The 25556-nt window shown below is 45.5% G+C and overlaps 1 protein-coding gene across 2 annotated transcripts; it reads left to right on the plus strand.

The window, feature by feature from the left end:
* On the plus strand, positions 1-25279 carry Calu (calumenin). 2 transcript variants are annotated; one of them, XM_021661878.2, is made up of 7 exons: positions 1-133; positions 6223-6449; positions 11723-11916; positions 16102-16268; positions 17121-17181; positions 22472-22671; positions 23069-25279. In XM_021661878.2, exons 2-7 carry the CDS (start codon positions 6229-6231, stop codon positions 23171-23173), a joined length of 948 nt encoding a protein of 315 aa, XP_021517553.1. In that variant the 5' UTR covers positions 1-133; positions 6223-6228; the 3' UTR covers positions 23174-25279. The 2 variants fall into 2 exon arrangements, with proteins under 2 accessions (XP_021517553.1, XP_021517551.1); XM_021661876.2 differs by lacking the exon at positions 11723-11916 and adding an exon at positions 11988-12181.
* Positions 25280-25556: the final 277 nt, after the last annotated feature.

Genomic DNA, 25556 nt, shown 5'->3' on the forward strand with positions numbered 1-25556 from the left:
TGTGAAGGCCGTGACGAGGTGGGGCGGAGGCGGGGCGAGGAGCCACTTCCGGTGGGGCGGAGCTTCGAGCGCGAGCTGAGCCCCTGGGTGAGCCCGGCCTCGGCGTCTCGCGGCGTGGAGCTCCCGTGGGAAGGTAAGCTCCGGGCCGCTCGGCGGGTCCTCGCTCGCCCTCGTCCCGTCCGTCGGCGCGTTCCCCGTGGGTAGCGGGTCTTCCTCGCCCCGGCCCCGGGGGCCCGAGGCGCGTCCCCGCGCCCCGGCGTGCAGCTCCCCGACCCGCAGCCCCGCGGAAAGGGCTGTGGCCCGGCAGACACTAGCTCCGGGCCCCGCGCCCTCCCCGGCACCGGCCACTCGCAGGGTCCCTGGCACTGGAGGGTCCCTCCTGTGTGTTTCCTGAGGGTCGGAGAGAACTGGGTCCCCGCTCCCTGCCCCTCTCAGCAGCCTGCTGGGAGCTGCCTCCCCGCCCCACGGCCACATCCCGAGAGCGGGTTGCGAGCGCCAGGGAGTGTTCGCTGTGGTGCGGTGTGTAGAAGCGTGGGGAGCAAAACGCATGATAACACGGTGTCGTTTTTTACAAAAACTTACTGTTCATTAGAAAGGAACGCCGCCGTTTTCTGTTCGGCTGAATATTGTCATTAACGGAAAATAGTTTTCACGTGTTAATTAGGGAGTTAATTATCTTTAAATAATCGCTTTTTCCCCCCTGGTCATTCCCAAGCGCTAGTTCTGATTTCTGACATGCTGTATTCAGAAGTGAATTTAATTTTCATGTCTTATTGTAGCTGTAACTAAGAGCGGTTTGCGTTTTGTGAAGTTTCTTTTGCTTGAGTGGGAAAATCCGGTGAGTTTCTGCTAAAACTTTTGGTTCTTTGATCCAAATTCCTAAGTGTACAAAGCCCTGGAACAGGATTTCTTGAGAATCGCATTCACTTCCTGTCGTGAACCATCAAGTCAGCATTAATGAATTGGGATAATGACGCTCAAGTTTTATTTAATTGAGCTTGAAGGTAGAGAAACTTGGAATGGCTGATAAATTATTCTTTGCTATCCCTGAAAGCTGACCTAGGACAAATGTGTATTTGACCTCATTCGATAGTCAACGTTAAAGAACTTCACTTAGAAGTCCAAATGAGGGACCAGAGGTAACCTCTAACTACTTGTGTAAAAGGGGAGTCTGTTTGGTCCTAAGGTGAGTTTGACAGTGTTTGAGGGGTCTCCAGCAGGATATTTTATGGAATCAAAAGTAGGAGTCATGAGCTCACAGAAAATGGTAAGTATGAGTGGGTGGTAGTCATTCCAGGCCTGTTTGCTGCCATCCATCCGGTGCTGTGTTAGGTGTACGTCAGATGATGCTTCAGGAGACTAACACGTTAGTATTAGCTCAAATTTTTTCTAACATAGACGTGCCAGGGATGTTTCGGGGATAGCCGGGAATAATCGTGGGAAATGCTTTAAGATCTGGGTTCTCTCTATGTTAGCTTTCTTTGTTTGTTTGTGGGGTTTTTTTTGTTGTTGTTGTTTTGCGTGTGAGAGAGATGGTCTCACCACGTAGCCCTGGCTGACCTGGAACGCATTGTATAGACTAGGCTGGGCTCAAACTCACAGAGATCAGCCCATCCCTAGCTCCCAAATGCTGAGAGATTAAAGGAGTGCACCCCATATACAACTTTTCTATAAACTCCTAAATACAAATGCTGTTATACTGTAACATATTAGAGGCAAGCAGATGAACTAACGCTGAGTTTTCTTAATTGCATTTATTTATGGATTCAAGCATGTGCATGCCATAGCATGCTTGCAGAGGTCAGGATGACTTCTGAGAGTCCGTTCTCCCCTGCCACCATGTAGGATCTGGGCTCTAACTCTTTTAAGTTGTTGGGTTTGATGTCAGGTGCCTTTATTGGCTGAACCGTCTTGCCAGCCCCTGAAATCAGGTATTTGCCTGTACCCTGGCATTTAGCCAGATCCAGTAATGGAAATTGGGAGTTGGAAAGCACAGCAAAACCACATTGCCCCCAAATACCACTCCAGCCAGTAAAATGTATCCGTTCCTAAAGAGTACAAAACTTTACATTAGGAGCTATAGAGAGGTAGGTTCAAAATTGCAGAATCTGGTGGGTGTGGTGGCTCAGCATTTGGAAAGCCCAGTGGGAAGGCTGCCTCAAGCTAGAGGCCACTTTGGGCAACATGGGCAGTTGTGGGCCAGTGTGAGACACAGTGAGAGCCTCCCCTCCATGGCACCCTACCCTCATGAAGAAGGGTGGGGTTGAGGTGGTTCAGCCTCCAAGGGCGTTTGCTGCCAGGCTTCACAGCCTGAGTGACACAGCTGGTGCAAGGTGAGAACCAAATTCCAGAGTTGTTCTCTGACCCCAACTTCGTGTGCCCAGGCGACTGCACATGCACACACACACACACACACACACACACACCACACAAATGTGGTGAGGAAACCAAAGAAGGATGGCATAGCTCTTGTGGTCATTCTTGAGGAATGATATGAGTGAAGTAATACAAGTGACTCAGGATACTCGGAACAGTTCTTCCAACCGCAATCATCAGCCCTAGGAGCCAGGTCTTGAAGATCTTGTTTGATTGCTTTTTATTTATTTTCATGTGTAGGGGTGCTTTATCTGCATGTTCACCTGCGCACCAGCAGAGGGCAGCAGATCTCACTATAGATGGTTGGGAGCCACCATGTGGGTGCTGGGAATTGAACTCAGGACCTCTGGAAGAGCAGCCAGTGCTCTTAACCTCTGAGCCATCTCTCCAACCCCCTCATCTAAGATCTTAAAATTATTTATGCTTCTGACGCTGAAGGTTATTGGGCTAAAATAACTACACATTCTCTTAAGCATGTTAAACATAAATGTACAGCAGAATTCAGTACTAGACACCAAAGCTTTTTTTTTTTCTGTATATTTTGCTAGAATAAGTTGGACAGTGAGTTATATATTAAAATTTTATCACAAAGAACCCTTTTCCCCCAGAATTTCTAGAACCTTTTTCTGACAGGTAAGGCGTTTGTTTGTTTGTTTTGTTGGAGTTTTTGTTGTTTAAGATTGGTTTTTATGTTTATGGGTATTTGGCCTGCATATGTCAGTACACTATGTGTGCAGTTCCTAAAGAGGCCAGAGGAGGGCATGGGAGTGCCTGGAACTGATGTTAACACACAGTTGTTAGCTGCCATTGGGTACTGAGACTTGAACCCAGAGCCCTGGAGGAGCGGCCAGTGCACGTAAAACACTGAACCGGCTCTCCAGGCCCACAGGTAAGCTGATTGTGTGGCCAGATTTTAGTTTGAGCCTGATGACTTTAGCGCTGACGAAACCTGCTTGGTTTCAGTTGTTGTCAGAGCTCTGCAGCCAAATGTTCCCCTTCATGGACTCAGCCTCTTGTCTTTCTCCCACTCGTAGAATGTACTGGCAAACTGGTGTCAATTGACTAGCACCTGACAACTGCAAAGTGATTTATCATGGTCTTTCCAGAGGGCGAGGGTAATTGACTTTGGTGACAGTGTCAGTGAATCTGGTACCGAAGTCTGCAAGTGCAGAATGCCAAGTAGATAGGTCTTTTTTTGGTTTTCAAGACAGGGTTTCTCTGTGTAGCCTTGTCTGTTTTGTATTCCCTTTGCAGACCAGGCTGGCCTCGAACTCCGAGATCTGCCTACCTCTGTGATAAGGTCATTTTTATTTCTAGATTTCACAACCCAATTAATACAGTTATGTATCATGCTATCAAGCTATTAATAGGCAATTAAGCACTGAGTCCTCTGCTTCATGGTGGAGGAGTGCCTTTTCTGCTGAGTATCCAAACGCAAGAGAACTGGAATTTTACCACCACACCTGTTTCTTCCCCTTGCTAGCATTCAGCAGTTGGTCTTTGGTCAACCAGAACAATTTGGAACCCCTCAGAATTAAGCATTTCTATAAAATAGCAGCACTTACCATTGGCTAAGCATTTTCTTAGTTTTTGTAATCCTGGGGGCTCTATAAATCCAAAGTAATAGTCTAAATCCATTAAGCCACTATTTGAGGGTTAGAGAGAAATGGATCCATGGGCCATGTATAACATACTGGAATATTTTCCTTACTCCCCAACTTTCTTCCTTTGTTCTACAGCCCAAAGCTTTGAAGCAGAGCCAGATAGAAGTTTTGGGGTGCAGTTGGATTAACAGCTGCTAAGTTAGAGGCTTTGCTGAATTTTCTGATTAGACAAGTGTTTATATATAAATGTGAGTGCTTAGACTGGTTGGCTTCGCTAGTGACGACTCCAGAAAAGGAAAATCATGCCTGGCTGGGGTTTAATCTTCAGATTAGGGCTGGGAGATGGGTTAGCTTTCGAAGGTGAGCGTCCCTGACTGCTGTAACCTTGTGTTCATTTCTAGTGGATGTAGTAACACTTTGTAACAAACCAAGTGCTGGTTGGTTTGGTTCTAATGACTGCTTATATGTGTGGTGTGGGTGCCCGGGGTTACCGGGCAGCTTTGTGTGGGGTCAGGTCTTTCTCTGCCTCTTTGTGGGTTCTGGGATCAGATTCTAGCCATCAGGCCTTGAGCTGTACACGCTTTACCCCTGAGCCATCTCATCTGCTCCTGACTGGTGTTTTAAACTGAAATTTACATCTTCTAGCTGCAGAGAAGCCTAACCGCTCATGCCTGGTGCTAGTCCGGCCATCTTCCCTTTCTCTCCGCACTCCTGGGAGCTCTCAGCAGTCTTTGGCAGTTCCCGGCTCACCTGTGTATCACTCCAGTCTCTGCCTGTCACAGTACAACGTCCTAACTCTATGTCCAGATTTCCTTCATTTTATAAGGACACCCATTTTTGGAACTGCACTGAAGGAGTATGAGTTCATTTTTACTTGATTATATCTGCAGGGACTGTATTTCCAAATAAAGGCACGTTCAGAGGTCCAGGGATCAGGCATAATGGGGGGATAAAAAGTATTGTGAAATTGCTAAAAAACTTAACACTGTTGTTTCAGGGCCTAGACATTCAGCATTCATGCTCTAAAATGAAAGAGTAATTAAATATGAGAGCCCAGGGAAACTAGTCCCTTTGATTGTTTTCACGGTGTTGTTCCTTGAGAGCCTCGCCTCTAGTAACAGTATACGTTTTTTGTATTTTTAGTTTTGTTTGTTTCTTGGTTTTTTTCGAGACAGGGTTTCTCATAGCCTTGGCTGTCCTGGACTTGCTTTGTAGACCAGGCTGGCCTCGAACTCACAGAGATCCGCCTGTCTCTGCCTCCCTGAGTGCTGGGATCACAGGTGTGTGCCACCACGCCTGTCTTGTTTTGTTTTCAAGACAGGGTTCCTTGGTGTAACAGCCCTGGCTGTCCTGGACTCACCTTGTAGACCAGGCTGTCCTTAACTCACAGAGATCCACCTGCCTTCCAAGTGCTAAGCTGAAAGCTTGAGCCTCCACACCCCATATAAAACAGATTTTGAGCTGATGGTGTCTCTGGAATGTTTTGTGACATTTTTCAGTAGTGTTCTAGCCTTGTGCTCATTAGATTCACCTGTGACCATGGTCTGAGAGTCGGGAGGGAGTCTGTGCACGTGGCAACACACACACAGGTTACACAAAACTCAGGAATCTGTACTTGCTGGCCTTTGTGCCCGAGTAAGTCCGGGAAACACAACCGTGCAGCTGGATGACTGTATGTGAACGGACGTCCACATGGGTTGGTGATTGGATGAGGCCTGGTGATATGGAGCAAGGAAGCCACTGAGTATGTGCTCAGTGCAGTCAGCAGAGAAGCCTTGAAAGTAACAAATGCCTGGTGCAACTCAGACTCTAAATGAGGGCACCCAACTCTTCTAGGTAATGCTAATATTCAGGCATGTTTGAAAACCTGATCATTGACAAAAGTGCAAAAAGCAAAATATTTAAGTCTTTTTTTTTCCTTTTTTTTTTTTTTTAACTTCTTGGACAAAAAGATTGAGCTTTTCTTGTGTTCTTTAAAGAGAAGCTCTTTACAAAGTAGTTGTTTGAACTATAAATTCCTAATTAGCCAGCATAAAGGAAACTGGTGAAAATGTCCCACCATGGTAACTGGAGGTCTGGTAGCATGCTGTACTTATTTTATGAGTTAAGAAGTAATACTTGGGTAATATAAAATACTTAGATTTATGTACATATCAAAATGACGATGTAATTGAGGCATGTTTTGATGTCTTGCTGTCAAGCAATACTGCTTTCTTTGGTAACAATCTTTCTGTTCCTTTAGGTTATCATGGACCTGCGGCAGTTTCTTATGTGCCTGTCCCTGTGCACAGCCTTTGCTCTGAGCAAGCCTACAGAAAAGAAGGACCGAGTTCGCCACGAGCCTCAGCTCAGCGACAAAGTCCATGATGATGCTCAAAATTTTGACTATGACCATGATGCCTTCTTGGGTGCGGAAGAGGCAAAGACTTTTGATCAGCTGACCCCGGAAGAGAGCAAGGAGAGGCTCGGGTATGTGCCATTCTTGGCCGGGTCAGGGTCCCTTATAAGTCAGCTTATTGCTTTTCCTTTCCTGGTTGAGTCACTAATAAGCCTGCGCTGAGCTCTGTCCTCTGAGTACTAACAACAGAATTGCTGCCACTGAACTCTAATGAAATCACTGCTTTCCTACACTGCTCCACTAAATAACTATATGCACCTCACTCTTCTACAGAGCAAAAGCATCTTCATAAAAGTATGCAGTAAGGCTGGAGAGAGGGCTCGCGGTTAAAGGCACATGCTGCTCTGCAGAGGGCCCAGACTCAGCACCTCGCACTCAGGTCAAGAGTTACCCACCGGCAACTCCAGCTCCAGGGAAGCTGGTGCCTTCTGGCCTCCAAGGATGCCTGCACTCACGTGCACGTGGCAACACACACACTCGTGTGCACAGGATTTTAAAATCATTAAGTGCTTTTCCTAAGGTCTAGATCTAGCTTCACCTTACCATCTTGACTCCAGAACATTACATGGGAGTTCTTAGTTCTACTTTTTTTTGAGAAACTTTCTGTAATTTATTCAGTGAAGCCCACGCTAAGTAACGTTTACCCAATAAACTAGAAACTGGATTACCTGTTTCTGTAAAGTTTACTATTCCCGGATGTCCCTTAATAAAAGCCAAACCAACCACATTATTGACTAGGGCGTCCAACCTTTTGATGTTGTGGTGTAACGTCATCTACAGCAAAACTAGGACCGGAGGCTGACAGGAGAGCTCTTTCCCGTGCATTCAGAGTTCACCCTGGGCCCCAGGTAAAGACAGAGATTGCTGTACCAAATGCTGCCTATTTTCGGAATAGGCCTGGCTTCATCAACGCTGTTCTTGTCGGGTGTTGTGGCCCCAAGCAGCTTCCTACTTGAGGACTCCACCAGTGGGGCTGCAGAGGCGGTTCAGTGCGGAAGAGCACGGACTACTCTTCCAGAGGACCCGGGCGCGGCTCCCAGCGCTTCTATTGCAGCTCACAGCCATCTGTAACTCGAGGTCCCGAGGGTTCTGTGCCTCTCAGGCCCCCGTGGGGCTGCGCACGTGCAGACCTACACCTGTGCACACACGTGGTGCACATATCACACCTGGTAGGAGAAACACATAATTTTTTTTTTCCTATTTTTTTTAAATCTACCCTTGGTAGAATCCTAGCTGACTGTTTCTGTCCCTTTTTTTTGTTTGTTTTGTTTTGGTTTGGTTTTTTTGCTCTTCCAAAACACTCACTTTCAGAAAATGCAGGTCAGTTCTCCAGGATGAGCACCGCTGGTGCATCTTCGTAGACTGTTTTCAAGAGATTTGTGTAGCGAGTTGTACCACACTGCACCATTTTGCCATCATGTGCTGTGCTGTGATTGTGGACGCTATTCCAGAGCTCACTTTGATGGAAACCTGAGTACCAGTTTACTCTTTGTGTTAGCTGCTAACTGAAGTGCGCACACTGTTCTATTTTTAGCACTGGTAGGAATGATAAAAAGATTTTGCTATGTAGAATGAACTACGCCTCAGCATTTGAAGATAGATTCAGAAACACACATTAGGAAGCCGTTTCTGTTAGGTTGCTTCTCCGTCTTTAAGAAACCATGCTTGCTTTCAGTGTTAACCTTATAACTGTGCTAACATTTTAGCTAAAAAGCAGTAGACGAGGGCGCTTTCTGTCCTTTAGGTTACATGCATCAGTACTGTGTATATACAGCCTCCATTCTGGTCTGAACAAGTCTCTGCGGAATTACTCTTCAATAATGGACGACATTTAGGCTTGGGGTCACTTAGGTAGCTTGGACTTTAGTGAGCCTCCTCTGGTTTTGCAGGTGGTGGAGTAGCTTTGCTAGCAGTTTTTAGTAGAGAAAAGTGTTCAATTTTATCATCAGTAAATATCAAGAGTTGAGCGCATTGAGGAAGCTGTATATTATTAGGAAGACCTGGTGGAGCCGTGTCTTTTACACAATATAAACGAACTAATAGTTTGCGTTCCCCAGGTTGGACATGCAGCAGACATGCTTTTTTCTGCGCTGCCCACCTCTGAGGCAAGAATCTTAGGGGAGGCCAGGCAGGAGTCCTCCCAGACACACTTGCGTGATGGCAGTTCCAGCAGTGATTTGGTAGCTAACTGTTCATCAAAATTTACAAATCAGAGTCACCCTTTTTCCCCTGTCACTCTAGAAGAGAGTAGTTTCTAAGGAGAAAATCATTGTTTATAGGTATAGCTACAAAATTAACATATTTTTTAAATCTTTAATAAGCATTTTCAGGACAAGCTTAGTACTTAATTTTTAGTGTCTTTTTTTTTCTCTTGAGAATGTTGATAAGCCGGACCCATAATCCAGCACTCGGGGAGGCAGAGGCAGGCAGATCTCTTTGAGGCCAGCCTGGTCTACAAAGTGAGACCAGGGGACAGCCAAGGCTACACAGAGAAACTCACTCGGGGGAGGGGGGGCGGGGAAAGAATGTTGACAAGTCGAACTTTTTTGTGTTGGTTTGGCTTGAGCTCTTGGACCTTTTGAAAGAGGATCTCACTTACGGACCAGCTGGCTCCAACTTGGGTTATTTGTCCACTTTTGCCTCCTAGTACTGAGACTGCAGGAACATCCCCGGCACTGGAATTCCTTTTGTTTTGTGTTTTGAGACAGGGTTGCATTGTATTGCCCTGCCTGGTCTGGAACTCACAGAGTCACCTGTCTCTGCCTCCAAGTTTAAAGGCGTGTTCCATCAGGCTTAGCTCAGCGCTGGGATTTTCAGGCCCAGCTCTTCTCCGCTTTGTTTTATTGAAGGGGGAGGGTTATATGACAGGGTTTTGGCTATCTCAGGCTGGCCCTGGACATACTATGTAGTGAGGATTACTTGAACCTCTGATGCACCTGCCCGACCTCCTCAGTGCTGGGAGCACAGCTGTGTCTACTGCATTGGTTATAGGGTGCTGGAGACTGACTCAGGAGCGCCATGCCTGCTAGGTGAGCACTGGACCAATTGAGCTACATCGCCTATAAGTTTCTAGATCTGCTTCTGTATAGGAGTGTTGTACCTGCATTTATGTCTGTGCACCACAGGTGTGCCTGGTGTCAGCACAGGTCGGAAGAAAGCATCAGATCCTGGAACTGGGGTTGTGGAGCTGTGAGCTGTGATGTGGGTTTTGGGAACTGAACCTGGCTCCTCTGTAAGAAAAAGTGTTCTTAACCACTGAGCCACCTCTCCAGCCTTTATTTTCTTTCAGAAGGTTGTTTGCGTGTACACGTAAACGGGCTGCATGTGACTCAGGGAGTAAAAGTATTTCCTGACCCTTTTCAGAAAGGGTTTGCCGACCCCTGGCTAAGCCGTTTGGGTTGTTATATGGATAGAGCGCTGCTCAGCCAGCCACCTTTGTTAAGCCATCTTCAACACTCTTACGGCTGTGCTGTCTGGGCAGGCCTTCAGGGTATTTAGAATAGCTTAGAAATACCTTCTGGGCTTAGGAGGGGTTCTGGTATTTCACCCGTTTTTTTCTTAGTAGTGGCACTATTGGTAGCAAGTACCGTGGAGATAACGCAATAGTTTTTTTTAGGGTAACCCTGTGTCTGCCAGACAGTGGTTTCACATGCCTTTAGTCTCAGCACTCAGGAGGCAGAGGCAGGCAGATCTCTGAGTTCGAGGCCAGCTTGGTCTACAGAGTAAGTTCCAGAAGAGCCAAGACTACACAGAGAAACCCTGTCTCAACAAACCAAATAAACAAAAAATTTACCCTGTGTCCATGCAGGCAGAGGGACTGTTTAGGAAATGCCATCTTGGTATGTTCCCTTTTCTGTCAGTGCTGTAGAGCTGAGGTTAGAAGGCCATACGCTCTCTGAGGGAAAGCGCTTGCTGGTGTCCAGAACTAGGAGATAGTTAGAGCTAACGCCGTATCGATATGAGCGTGTTTATAGTCTTGCTGGAAAGAACTGATTTCCAGTCGCTTCTCATGCACTCATCATGAGAGAAGCGCTGAAGGGGCATCTGTGGCCACCCCGTATAGTTTCTTCGTGGAGCCTGGTGTGCTGATGTTCACTTCTGCTAGCGTTTGCCTTCAGAGTTCGCACGTTCACCTGGGCTGCTTGTTGTGTGACAGCTCTGCGCCCTCTCTAAGTAGGAAGCTGCGTGCTTTGGGTCTGTATCTTCTGCGCACTTATTTAGTACTGCCAGAGAAGAGAGCCAGGTCCTCACAGCCGCCTCGTACGCACTCCACCCCTGACCGGCACACACAGCCATCGACTGAGTGTTAAGTCCTTAGTTAAAGTGGGCGTAGCTGGGAGAAAGGCGCTTATAACGGCAGGGTTCCTCATTTAGCTCTGTTGTTCTGCTTCATAGTCTGCTGGCTAATAACCTCAGCTTATTAACATCTCTAACCAGGACTACACACTCCTCTATCATTTCAGAGTTTTCTGCAATAGACAGAAGTTCAAGTGGATGTAACACGTATATGCTGCTGGCGTTTAAGATCAGCACCTCTGATACCTATTTGTTTTTCTAAGGTCACCTTGTCATAAAATATATGTAATCTGAGGTTTGTTTTTTGAGACAAGTCCTACTGAGAGCTTAGCTTTTTTAAAAAAAAAAATGTTTATATGTTTTAACAAAAGGATAGCCTTTTTCTAAAAGCAACTAATTTTTTAAAGTCTGATTTAGATATCTTGAATTCTTTTTTTTTTTTTTTAAGATTTATTTATTTATTTTGTATGCAATGGTCTGTTTGCATGTACACCCGCACGCCAGAAGAGGGCACCAGATCTCATTACAAATGGTTGTGAGCCACCATGTGGGTGCTGGGAACTGAACTCAGGACCTCTGGAAAAGCAGCCAGTGCTCTTAACCCCTGAGCCATCTCTCCAGCCCCGATACCTTGAATTCTAAGGAAATCATTGTTAATGCTTGTGGTTACTCACCAACAGGTGTAAGCAACAGAAACTATAAAGCTTTGCATCGTTTGATAGAGAGAGAGAGAGCGAGAGCGAGCCCGGGTGGACTAAGCGTTCAGATTAGACGCTCAGAACTAGAGATTGGCTGGGTTGACCTTGGGACCCGTGCCCTGGCTACGGAGCAGTTCACCTTTTCCAGGTGGCTTGTTATAAGCCGGGAACAGGCCAACAAAGAGAAAAGTGTTCCCTTGTCTGTTCTGGAAACTTTTTTTTTTTTTTTTTTTAAATCGTGTATTAAAAAAAAACACCTGGGCAACACCTCCGTTCACAGCACACTCCTGGCTACGTCCAGAGACTTTGGTTTTTTAACCTCTTGCTGGATTTCTCTGCATTTCCCACAGAAAGATTGTAAGTAAAATAGATGGCGACAAGGATGGGTTTGTCACTGTGGATGAGCTCAAAGGCTGGATTAAGTTTGCACAAAAGCGCTGGATTCACGAGGATGTAGAGCGGCAGTGGAAGGGGCACGACCTCAATGAGGATGGCCTCGTTTCCTGGGAGGAGTATAAAAATGCCACCTACGGCTACGTTTTAGGTAGGTCCCTGCTCTCTGGGGGAAACGCCTTGTGGACCTGGCCCTTGAAACACAACTGTTTTGTCTTGTAGAATGATTGTAGATAAAATAGACGCGGATAAAGATGGGTTTGTGACGGAGGGGGAGCTGAAATCCTGGATTAAGCACGCCCAGAAGAAATACATATATGACAATGTTGAAAACCAATGGCAGGAGTTTGATATGAATCAAGACGGCCTAATCTCCTGGGAGGAGTACAGAAACGTGACTTATGGCTCTTACCTGGGTAAGGGGCGAGGGGTCAGGCTGGCCGAGACAAGTGGGTCAGACAGGAAAGGGGGAATACCGTGCTGGAATTCAGTAGTTTAATTGACTCGGCTCCCCTTGGTTTCATTAATTTAAAATTTATGCATTATATTTTAAATTTTAACTTTGGTCCTCTGAAGTCTGACATCTGTCTTGAGCACTGCAAATGTATTTTGCCATTTTTTCTTTGTGTCTCTCATATAAAGATGATGGTGTTTAGAGTAGATTTTATGGATGAGACTGTTGTTTCAGCAGGGCAGAGGGAGAGGCCTTGCCTTGAGGTGTCTCTTACCATGGTCCTATTCAAATTTTGGGCCTGAAATTCAAATTAGATTAGATTCAAATCAAATTAGATTCTTTCGTAACTGGTGAGAATAAGAGGAAACTTGGGAATGAATGAAACAAATTCCAACAGGAACGCTCTCGCTATGTCATCTTACTGACATAGAATGGAAATCTCCCATTTGTTTCCTCTGGCATATGAGTTTGCATGACACTGCTTTGCATGTGCTTCAAGACAAGTGTTGCTTTGGTTGCATTGGTACTGACTTGGCAGCCTCTTTGTTGGGGCAACTGGTTAATAGTTTTCTTCGACTGATGCTTCTGCCTGCTGCTGGGCTCCAGGTGGCAGTGTTACTGAGCAGATGAGTGGGGTGCTTTTATAGTAGAGAGCCCTGCCTGTGTGTCCTTCCAGCTTGAGACACATATATAAATGGTACTTCTTGTCCTTTAATTCTGGAATTAGGCAAATTAGAGTTACAGGAAACATTTCCCACCACTGACCAACAAGGTGTGTGTAAAGGTCTGTTTCCTCGCCAGATAGCCAGCTGTCCATGTTAATTACAGGACCGCCTGCGTTTCTGGTGAAGAGACATTTCTGTATTTCTTATTTCTGTTCTCATTCCTACGACTGAAGTGGCAGTCTCTCAGGGCTTGACATTTAGCCAAGAACCAAACATATCACCCAATTAAGAACATGTGTATTAAGAGCCCAGCGCAGATGGAGAAGCATTCCATGTCCTTTGCTCTCTGGCTGAGACCCAACACCCTTCTGACTTAATCAGAATTAGTTCTAAATATGAAGCAAAGGATTGACTAGGCTCTCGGTGATCTCAGCAAAATGGTGTGCTAATAAATCTCAGCTTGGGCTTGGAACGCCCTTGCTGTCCAGAATTCTGATTCAGCCATGTACATTTCTGTGCATAAGAGTCTGTGGAGAGCTCTTGCCTCCCTGGGCTGATGATCCAATGGAGTGGGTATTTGTCCTGCCTGAGACCAAGCCCACAGCAAAGCCTGGCTGGCTCAGGGATGTCTTTATAAGGCTTCTTTCCCAGAAGGGCTGTGGGTGACCAGCCCTCAGGGCCAACAGGTTGGCTTTAGACAAGGGCTGAGGGTTTTTGTGGGAATGTGTTCTTGATTCAGTGTGAGTTTGTGTGACTCATCTCAGCTTTCAAAGGCTGTTCAGCGATCCCACTTTCCACAAAAGGAACATTGTACTGTATGCACGGCCTCTCTCACAAGTAAAGAGCTACCAAGACTGGCCCTGCTTAGAGCAGAACCAGAGGCTGCGAGCAAGGCCACCAAGGACTGCAAACTGGGGCTTACGCAGTCTGCCTCCCTCTGTCTGTTCTTCATAGGCGTGTGCTGCTGTCAGGACACCTGATGCTGGCTGCCATGTTCACTGCAAAGACAGGACAGAAAGGGCTCGTGGGAATGTGGTCTCAACACAGAAGTTGACTTCTGTTGCATAATTTTACCAAAACTTGCTATTTGTTTAAAACTCCATCTTAGTATTTAAGAAAGATGTTATTTCCCTCCGTTCTTCATCTCTAACCTCTTAGAGTTTTGAGTTTACCTGTGCAGAGCCACACAGCCATATGGGATTGAATATTAATGCTGCTTACTCAATTTTTGACAAATCAACAAAGAAACTTCAAGATACTTAGTTTTCAGGATAGGGCAGTGGTTTTTTTTTGTTTTGTTTTGTTTTGTTTTTGTTTTTTAATTTGGGTTTTATTGTGGTTTGTCCAGTTGCTTCAGTTTTTGTTTGTTTGGGGAGGGGGTTGTTTCTTTGATTTTGGGTTTTTGAGACAGGGTCTCACTATGTAGCCTTGGGTGGCCTGGAGATTGCTATATAGACCAGACTAGCCTTGAACCCAGAGGGATTTGCCTGCCCTTTCCCCTTAGCCTCTAAAGTTCTGGGTAGAAAGGCATGAATCATATTCCGTGTGTGTGTGTGTGTGTTTAAGATTTATTTATTTTATTATGTATACAGTGTCTGCATGTACACCTGAACGCCAGCAGAGGGCACCAGATCTCTCTACAGATGGTTGTGAGCCACCATGTGGTTGCTGGGAATTGAACCCAGGACCTCTGAAAGAGCAAGCAGTGCTCTTAACCTCTGAGCCACCTCTCCTGCTTGTTTGTTTGTTTAAATGTGTTTAAAATGTAGAAAGCAGTATTGGCATCTAATAGTCAATAATACGGAATTATTGTTAAAAGGGACCGTTGAGTTTTTAGAGAAGTGGTACCGTGCCTTTCTATTTAGCGTGTTTTAAGTATGTATTTATGTTTCTGTGTGTGGGTATATGCCGGGGGGTGTGGGGAGGCAGAAGAGGGTGTCAGATCCCCTGCCACTGGAGTAACAGATAGTTAAGAGCTGCTGTGTGGGTGCTGGGAACTGAACCAGGTCCTCTGTGAGAGCAGCCAGTGCTCTAACCACTGAGCCATCTCCAGTTCCATATCTTAATGTTTATTATTTTCTGATAAAAGCCTAATCAAAGTATAATTGACATCTAGAATGTATCTATCGCTTTCTAGAAGTTCCTTGTGTTTTAACTTCCCCTCTGCCTCTGTCCCTAATAAATTGTTGACCTACCTTCTGTGACTCCAGGTCACTCTTCATTGTTTTACTTATAACTTCAGTAGGTCTTGGTGACGGTGGGTTAGTGCCACCATGCAGAATGGTGATGGTCCTGTGGTTTGAGTTAATGTCCTCAAAATGAGATAGGAGAAAAGACCTTTGATATCTGGAGTCTTTCCGGAAGTCTAGTCATTTAATGCCAGATACTCTTGAAGCCCTTAGTTTGGTTCAGTTCCTTCTCTGTGTAACTCTGGAACTTGGTCTGTAGACCAGGCTGGCCTCTAACTCAGAGATCTGCCTGTCTCTGCCTCCCAGGTGCTGGGATTAAAGGCCTGTGCCGCCACCACCAGTAGCTGTGTGTATGTGTGCTTCTTGTTTAAAGTTTTTATAACCACCTATAAGGCAGGCACAATCTTATGTTACACATGAGGAAACTGAGGTACAGTTAAGTTTCTTGCCCAAGACCTGGAGAGTTGGCTCTGCACTGAAGAGCCTTTGTTCTTGAAGAGCACCTGGGTTTGATTCCCAGCACCCACATGGTGCCTCACGGCCATCTATACCTCCAGTCCCGAGACATCTGCTCTGCTCTTCGGACTTCTGCAAAAACCAGGCACACATACAAGTGCAGGAAAAACACTCCCTGCACATAAGACAATAAAAGAAAAATGTTGCTTGCCCAAGGCCGCGTAGCTAGAGGTGATAACTTCGCACCTAGACAGTATGTAGGCCTCCACTGCCCCCCAGATAGAACTAGGAAAGTCAAGCCTCTATTAGCCTTAACAGCACCAGTAGTGATTAAACGGCCCGCAGTCAGGTTGGTCCAAGCCGACTGGCAGCCGCTACCGCCAGCCTGCACCTGATGAGGTGTGGTCACTGCAGCTTTAATCCTAAACCAAGCGCCTTTCTACCGCTGCTTCCAAAGCCAAAGTCATTCCCTTGTGCTTGGCTTAATGTTGCCTGGGTGTTCATTGTTTGCTTTATCCATTTGTATTTTCTGAAAGCCTTTTAAGACTTTCCTTACATTTGTGTTTTTCTAGATGATCCTGACCCTGATGACGGATTTAATTACAAACAGATGATGGTTAGAGATGAGCGGAGGTTTAAGATGGCAGATCAGGATGGAGACCTCATTGCCACAAAGGAGGAGTTTACAGCCTTCCTGCACCCGGAGGAGTATGACTACATGAAAGACATAGTTGTGCAGGTGGGCAAGGCAGAGGCGTCCCCACAGCAGCCAGCCTCTCCTGCTGCTTACTCTGCTCTGTGTTGGTCGGTGGCCTGCTGTGCCCTCGCCTGGATGCAGACGCTAAGCAGCATCATGGCTGAGTGCTTTACGCTTATCATAGCACTGTCCGTCAGATAATGTACTTTTCCATTTCATTGGGGCTTCATGAAGTTAAGAATCAAAGATCATTTTCTGTCAAGTATCCTATGATTGGTGTTCAGAAGTCAAGTAATGACGTGATCCTCGGAAGTTCTCACAGAAGGCAGTTTACTGACAGTAGAGGCCTCTCCCTAATTAACCAAAGGACTCATAGTTAGGATAGACAGAAGCAGGAAAATTGCTAAGGTTTAACAGTTTTCTAAGTAGAAGAATATGAGTTTCCTTTTCTTTCTTTCTTCCTTTGTTTTGTTTGGGTTTGGGGTTTTTAGTTTGGTTTTGTTTTTCGAGACAGGGTTTCTCTGTGTAGCCTTGGCTGTCCTAGACTCGCATTGTAGAAAAGGCTGGCCTCGAACTCAACATAGCTCCGCCTGGCTCCCCGAGTGCTGGGATTCCAGGTGTGCCCGCTGCACCTGGCTTGCTTTTGTTTTGTGTGCCTTTGTGGCTGGCTGGCTGGCTGGCTTGGAGATGGGCTATCCCTCCATGTCTCTGGCCTGGATTTGCAGTGTGGGCTGGCGTGACCTTCTACTTGGGAATGAGCATGGCTCCTCTGATCCTCCTGTCTGGCCTCCCAGGCATCTGCGATTACAGCTGTGTGCTGTCTTCCATACACATATACTGTCTTCTAGACAGTTCAGTTAGAAACTAACACTCCTTCTACTCTCTCCTACTCAGGAAACAATGGAGGATATAGACAAGAATGGTGATGGCTTCATTGATCTAGAAGAATATATTGGTAAGACTCCTGTTTGCAGTGTCCTTGTAATCATGCCTAGAAACAGTTTACCTCACGGGTTAACTCTCAATACGCTGTTAAGCCAGAGTGACGGGACGACTAGTGGAACCTGAGCTGCAGGGACCTCAGTTTGGTTTCTGGCACCCACACTGGGTTATGTCTCAAAACTGCCCACAACTCTCACTCCAGAGAACCTGATGCCCTCGTTTGCCCTCCGTAGCTACCTGCACTCATGCATGCACAGACCTTCACAAAGACACACATGCATGCATGCACACATAAAAAAGAAAGCATATCAAAAAAAAAACTGACGGAAAAGCCAGGCGTGGTAATGCGGTCCTGGGATGTCAGCACTAGGCAGGAAGCTGTAAAAACAAAAAGAGGAGGCCTTGGCCAAGTCTGGAGTACGTGGAGCAGGAAGGACCAGGGCATGGGTGGCCAGGCAGCAGTGGCCTGCCCGTGCTGCACACGTTTTCTGTCTCAGCTCCCTCGAAGGCTCCCATTTCAGTTAGGGAGTTTATTTTGGCCACTTTCACTTTTAGTTGTCTCTGGGGGAGCAGGAGGGATGCTACAAATGAAACTTGAGAGGATTGGAAAGAGTTTTTATTTGAAGTTTGTATGTATGTAATGCTGTATCCTAAGCACATCTGCTCCCTGCTCCTCTGTGACTTGTTTTTATCATCCTGAGAATAATTTTGCTAATTGCTTTATAATTAACCGATGTCTGTTACAAATGGCATTCTGTTTTGAAACATACTTATTTTTTTTCCTAATACACATTACACATCTTTTGTTATATTGAGAACAGGGTCTTACCGCCTTGAGTTTGTAACCATTTCAGTTGTTCTGTATCTGTTCCTGTTACTAATAATACCTTTTCAAATGAATAGTTTGTGGCTATTTTCTCCCTCTCTGCAGAGTTGTCTCTTGCCTTGCTGTGCAGAAGCCTTGTTGTGCATGACTTCATGTGGTGTCTGTGTTTTGGAGTCTTAGACAAGGCATCCTTGCCTGTACAGGTCTCTCCTGATCCTACAGTTAGAATTTTGTGTTTAGGTTTGATTTTGTCAGTCTTATATAGAGGGATATCCAGATTTCCAAGAACCATTTCTTGAAGACGTTATTCTTTCTTTATTGAAAATCTTGTGGCCATAGATACATAGATTTATTTCTGGGTTCTCATTCTTATTTTTTTTTGGGGGGGGGGGGGGGGTTGGGTTGGTTTTCCGAGACAGGGCTTGTTTGTTTGTTTCCCTCTCTGTGTAGCCTCGCCTGTCCTGCACTCACTTTCAAGGCTGACCTTGAACTCAGAGATCCGCCTGCCTAAGTGCTGGGATCACAGGGGTGTGCCACCTGGCCTGGCTGGTTTCTCGGTTCTGTTGTCCCCTACGTTTGTACTTGCTCGTAGTGTCTTCTCTAGTGGGCTTCTGTTTTGTTTTTCAGTCTCTGGTTATCACCTCGGGTATTAAAGCATTCCACCTGAAGGGGCGTCTTCAGGCCTGTTGCTGTCACTAAGCTGAGCTGGCCATGTTGCTCCTTCACTTGGATATTCGTTTATCACCGCTGCTACAGAAAGGATGAACAGTCACAGTTTTTTTGTGAAATGGTTGAGTTTCATCATGACGGTGTCTTGTTTTCTTGATACAAATTGACGTTTGCCAGGTTTTCTACATTTAAATTTTAAGTATTCTTGGTTTTGGCCTTTTGTTACTACAGTAAAAACTGAATTCCCCATTTAAAAGACTTCTGAAGCAGAGAAATTGAGGCTTCTTCCATTAAGTAACATCACTTGCAAGCACTGAGGCCAGATAAGGAGACGGAGGTCTCCTGTGTCCTGCAGATCCAGGAGCAGAGGAAACCCATTTTGAAGCTGCAAAGCAAGAGAGCTTGTGTCATTTTCTTTTGCAAGTCAGTAACTAGTGCAGGCTTTTGCAGCTGGAGTGCTGGGGTTGATGGACCTCAGATTCTGTCTCCAACAGTAGCGTCCAGTTTGTAGGCATGTACCAGTTTCTGCTGGCTAGGAAAGCCCTAAAGAAAGGTGAGGGAGCTTCTATCCAACCCTTACTCCCTGTCTGATCTGGCCCAGATCCTAATCATTTTTTCTTTCTGTCTGTCAGCACTTCCTTAAGAATCTGCATGATGTATTTATACTTCTAAGCTTTTTAAAGATAGTCTGAACCAAAAACTTAATTCCTTAGTCTTACTGGTGGATTGAATACTTTTTAAATAAAGTAAAATACTTTCCTCATCTTTTACTCATATATCTTTAAACTCTGCTTATATGGTATAGTTTAGCTTCTGTTTTTGTTCTTGGAAACAGGGCCTTGCTGTGCATCAAGGCCTCACACTGATTCTCCTGGCTCTGCCTTCAGAGTACTAGGATTGTAGGTGTGCTCCAAAGTTGTCCTCTGATACGATGAGGCATCCTAACATTATAAACTGGGTGTGGTGGCCCCTGCCTGTTATCCAGTACTTAGGAGGCTGAGGCAGGGAACTTGGTGAGGTTCAAATGCATCCGCTCTTAAAAAGTAATTCAAAAGTTTAAACTTGGAATAGATATTGGATGGTGACAGGACTGAGTTTATAAACTGGTAATGGCATCATGCTTATGTAAGAAAATGCCCTTTGCCGGGCAGTGGTGGCACACACCTTTAATCCCAGCACTTAGGAGACAGGGTCAGGAGGATCTCTGAATTTGAGGCCATCCTACTCTACAGTGTGAGTTCCAGAACAGCCAGGGCTACACAGAGAAGCCCTGTCTCAACCAAAACAAAAAACTTCCATTTTTAGAGCTAAATTCAAAAGGAAGTAGAGGTAGGTGGGACCTAGCATTAACCCTAAAATAATCCCTGGGTGGGTTGTGTCCTAAATGAACATATGTGGCAAAAACTGGCAGCTGTTGAGTTTGATGATAGCTGAGTGATTCGGCTTTTGTGTATATTTGAAAGGTTTCATAATGAAAACAACAGTGGGAAATAGGATGCTGGTCTTGATGTCCAGAATACAGTGAACATTCAGTAAATGTCAGTGGCTTTTTCCCTCTGCCTCCTGAGTGCTGGGACGGAGGATGTGGGCACCACATCCAGCTCATTGTTATTTCTGCATTCATTAGCTGTTAAAGGGAAAACAGTGATTTCAGTTGTGTATGTATACATAGAGGCAAAATGTAAACTACACATTTTTCCTTTATTAAACTGGAAACATTTATTTTTGTTTGAGTGTGCTGGTGCTGAAGGTGAAATCAGGGCTTTGGCATAGTAGGCAGGCTCTGCCACTCAGCTGTGCCCAACCCTCTATAATGTCTTAAATGCAGTATTGGTTGGCAGTGTGACCGCTCCTTGATCACAGTTGTTTAACTTTGTGGGGTGTTCATCCCATTTACCAGCCACAAAATGGACAGGAAACAGTGTGACCGCTCCTTGATCACAGTTGTTTAACTTTGTGGGGTGTTCATCCCGTTTGCCAGTCACAAAATGGACAGGAAACAGTATGACCGCTCCTTGATCACAGGTGTTTAACTTTGTGGGGTGTTCATCCCGTTTGCCAGTCACAAAATGGACAGGAAACAGTGTGGCCGCTCCTTGATCACAGGTGTTTAACTTTGTGGGGTGTTCATCCCGTTTGCCAGTCACAAAATGGACAGGAAACAGTGTTGTCTTGAATAGAAACACAAGCCACTCTCTACTATTTGGATTTTATCTGTTTTTACTTTTTGCAAACTTGTGTTTTTCCTTTATTCATTTTATCTTGAATGTTTTAATTATCTTGACATAATTACTTTCAAGTGTATTATGTGTTTAGATTGAAATATCAGAAGGCTTGTTTTCCAGAGTAAAACTTAGTCTTAAGTGTCTCACAGATGAAATTGCTCTCAAAATATAAAGACAGAGCTGAATAACTGGACAGGTGGTCACAGCCCTGGAAGACTGAAGCAGGAAACTTTAGTTTGAGGCCTTTAGTTTAAGACCCTGTCTCAAAACCAGGAACAAAATGGCACCTACTGTATGCGTGTTACTTTCATGTAAAACAAATTTAAATTTTTTCAAGTATCTTTCTATTTGTAAATGACAGTTGTATGTCACTACCCTGAGTAGATGGCTCAGTGGTTAAAGCTGCTCTTGCAGAGGACCCAAATTTGGTTCCCAGAACCCACTTAGGACAGCTCACCACTTAGCTCCAGAGAACTGGATACTGAAGTCTGTAAGCTATACATTCTCTCTCTCTCTCTCTCTCTCTCTCACACACACACACACACACACACACAATTTCAAATAGAATCTTTTTTTTTTTTTAAGAAGAGAAAGTACTGAAGCCTTTGTGACAGCCGTGCTGCTTTGTTCTCCCAGCTTTTTAGTTACATGCCAAAATTTGTGGTATGATTCATCATCAGAATTGTTTTTAATGATCTCATGGCTAAAATTCCAAGTCTTGGTTTTGGTGGGGTTTTTTTTGTTGTTTTTGTTTTTTTACACATAAAAAATTAGAAACCTCTTGCCATGTGAAAGCATTTATTACCACTTCCTGGCCATCTGCTTTCTCAAGACCAACACCAATGTTTGTAACTCATCTCTAGAGCTTCGTACACTTGATTACATTTCATTACAGGTGAGGAAAGAGGAAAGGGGGACGCTGGGCAGAGGCCTTAGGAGCCATGCCACATTCTTAGACAGTTAAGTTTTTAAAAATATAAATGTGGAGTTAAGAATTGGGAATTTGATTCTTTCGTGACTGTCCTTTCTCAGTGTACTCTTGAGTGTGCCCATCTTTGCTTGTTGTGACCGAGGACCACTGGCACAGTGCACTTATGTAGGTGTTAGCTAGCCAGGAAGTTTCCTTGAGAATTTAGAACTTTACCTCCTTAAACGGTGGTCCAGTATAATTAACACTTGGGGTGAAATGCAGTGCAGTAAGCAAGGGGGTCTCAGTTGGTATTAGCTTGTTTATATTTTATTTTGAGACAAGTTCTCATGTAGCCCAAGGTAGCCTTGAACTCCCACCTCAGCCTTCCCACGTGCTGAGCTTAATATACATGCAGCACCCATTTCCCCTTCACCTCCTTATTTTTGCTTGAAAAGACACAAACTCTTCACTTTCCTGCTGCTCAGTCAGCAGCTGGAAATGCAGTTGTTGAAAGATCAGCAGTTAATCCACAAGACAAACACCGTGCTTCCTAATGTCTCTCCAGCCTAAGAGCTGTGTGGCTGCTGCTGGCTGCCAAGAAGGGCCAAGGCAGGCCAGCCGAGGCAGCCGTGGGAACAGGCTGATTCTTCTGTTGTCATACGTCTGCACACAGGTGACATGTACAGCCATGATGGAAATGCTGATGAGCCAGAGTGGGTGAAGACAGAGCGAGAGCAGTTTGTTGAGTTTCGAGATAAGAACCGCGATGGGAAGATGGACAAGGAGGAGACCAAGGACTGGATCCTCCCTTCCGACTATGACCATGCAGAGGCAGAAGCCAGGCATCTGGTCTATGAGTCAGACCAGAACAAGGTACGTCACTCCAGGCTCGAGCAGTCTGGCGATGCCCAGAGTCTTTCTAGGGACTTCTGACTCTCCTTTGAAATAGAATCTCCTGTAGCCCACACTAGCCTTGAACAGCCTTTCTGTCCAGCTTTCCTAGTGCAGGGCTCAAACCCAGGACCTCGATGCTAGGCAAGCACCTTACCACCAAACTATAGTCCTACTCACTAGTGACTTGACTGCTGAGAACAGATGCCAGTGTGTGCGCGTGTGTATGAAGGAGGGACAGTGGATGATGTGTTCACGTGTGGAGGGAACTGGAACCGCTAGTTACTAACGACAGTCTCAAGATGTTGCTAGTTTAGGGCAGTCTTTTTGAATTTGGAATGGCAAGGAGGTATGTCACTGTTGTCCGCTCTGTTTCCAGGATGGCAAGCTCACCAAGGAGGAGATTGTCGACAAGTATGATTTGTTTGTGGGCAGCCAGGCCACAGATTTCGGGGAGGCCTTAGTACGGCACGATGAGTTCTGAGCTGCAGACAGAGGAGCCTCCGTTTCTTCCAAATAATTTATTTTTACAGCTCTGGTTCACATGAAATTGTTTGCGCTACTGAGACTGTTATTACAAACTTTTTTAAGACGTGAAAAGGCATATTGAGATAATGAAAATCATCCCGTCCCCATTCCTGTCCCCTCTGAGGACCGGAGGGACCCGTGCATCTAAAGAACACCTGAGTAGGACACCTGTGTGTGTAGGTTACACTTTGTCTAGTGCATAACCTGGTGTGTTTATTTTTATATTGTTCTCTAGTTGGGAGTGTAAATGAAGGATGAAGCTCCTCCGCCCACGCCTGTAGGCAGACATTAGCCTTTACTCTTTCTCAACCCCTTACCACATATTTTTTTATAATTCTCACTTAACTAATTTTTTAAAAGCCTGAGATCAATAAGAAATGTTCAGAAGAGGAAAGAAAGGAAAATCATGAGCTCCATGACTTATGTTTAGAGATGATGCTTTTTCTGATCTGATGGAAGTCTCGGTTCACACGCAGCTGTTCGGTTGCCACAGGCCCAGCCCCCGAGCCTGCCATCACCCGGGCAAAGGGTGGACCCTGTGCTGTAACGAGGCTTGACGCAACCTGACTTCATCCTTCCCCCTTTAGGACTGGCTGTTTGCTAATTCTGTCAAGCACAGCTGCGGTGGGAGAATTAGGGCCACTGTGTTAAAGTCAATCAAGATGCGTGTGTGATCTCTTCTGAGGGCTATTTCCAGCTCTTCGCAGAGCTTTTCCATCTAGAAACAGCTGGGAAACGAAAGGAAAAAACTGTGCAGGACATGCATTTTACTCCTATTGTGCGCCTTTCGAAGTCACTGTAGTCCCGCCACGCCTTCCGAAGAATTAATCTTGGTTTTTACTGCTGTTAAAATTGACTCTTTTTCCAGTCATGCCATTGAAAGTGCCTTGAACAGGAAAATTGACCGTTGAATGGAAATTCGATTATGAAACCATAAGGTCAATGATTTGGGCACCTCACATGGAAGCATTTACCCTGATCCAGGGGGATCCCTCCCTTCCTTTTCTCTGGTGGACAGCAGATACATCGCAGTGTTAGTTACAGGCTTGGTTGCAGTGTTCTTACCCTGTGGGCTGGTTTCTAAAAGCCTCCTTGCTGCTGATTGACCAGGGATCCTCATACCTCAGAATGCAGACCACTCTCCACCAGGCCTCTGCTTGAGCTGTGACTCAAGGACAGAAGGACCTACAGAGGGGCGCTTTGGTTTGAGGACCACTGCTCACCCTTCCTGTCTTTAACCCATTTTATCATCTATCCCCTTTTCTCTCTGACATAAAAAGGTGGGTAGGAGGGTCATGGGTCATCAGGTTGCCATCCTTATTTAAAAAAAAAAAATGTTGCTAGCTCCATTTACCCACATTTTAGACTCTTGCTGATGGGCCTCCTAAGAATTATTGTACTCCAAGTCTTTAACCCTCAGGTTACTAAGATAAATATATGTCTGTATAATCTGTATTATTTCCTATATCTCTGAATACTACATTCAGGCGGTGCTGGCTGATGGTCACATCTGAACCTGGACCTACCCTCTGGTCTTCCACAGTCCCGCTGGGTGGGCAGCTTGGTGTGGTAAAGAGCCGTTTTAACCGCAGTGACGGAGTAGTGACCATCCTCTGCCTTCCAGAGCCTCCACTCTGTTGCTAAGGAGACCAGAGGTGTTACTGCCACCAGCCCTGGCTGAGGACGGCCGCACCACACCCTGTGTGGCAAGAGGCCCTCCAGCCAGCTCGTCAGGTGCACAGAGCCTGCACTGGCAGAAAGTCACAGACTCAAGCCCAGGCCGAGCGTGCTAGGATGGCGTATTCCGGACAGGGCGCTCAGCGGCACGAAGTGTGCTCTCATCTCCGCGAGCCCCACACAGTGTTGGGGTTTGGGTTTCTGGTTTAAATCAAGTCTGAGGCAGTGAGCAATGGCTGCACGTCCATAGGGTATGCTCTGTGAATGTTAAGCTCTCTTGAATTTGAGTATTGGTTCTTTTTTTATAGAGTGTAAACCAAGTTTCATATTCTGTAATGCAAACAGGTACCTATCTGTTTCTGAATAAAACTGTTTACATTCATCAGAGGTGTGTGTGTGTTGATTCTCTTAGAAATATGATTGTGTTCACTGCCAGCCAAGGCTATGTAGTTAGACCCTGTCTCAAGAAACCAAGAAGGGGCTGGAGAGATGGCTCAGCAGTTAAGAGCACTGCTCTTCCAGAAGACCTGGGGTCAATTTCTGACACCCTCACAAAAACGCATACAGGCAGAACACCAGTGCACATGAAGTAAAAATAAATCATTAGAAACCACAAAGGAAGGAAGGAATGGGATTGTAGCTTAGAACTCTGTGTTGTACAA

The sequence above is a fragment of the Meriones unguiculatus genome, chromosome 21, assembly GCF_030254825.1.
Source record: "Meriones unguiculatus strain TT.TT164.6M chromosome 21, Bangor_MerUng_6.1, whole genome shotgun sequence".
Lineage (NCBI taxonomy): Eukaryota > Metazoa > Chordata > Mammalia > Rodentia > Muridae > Meriones > Meriones unguiculatus.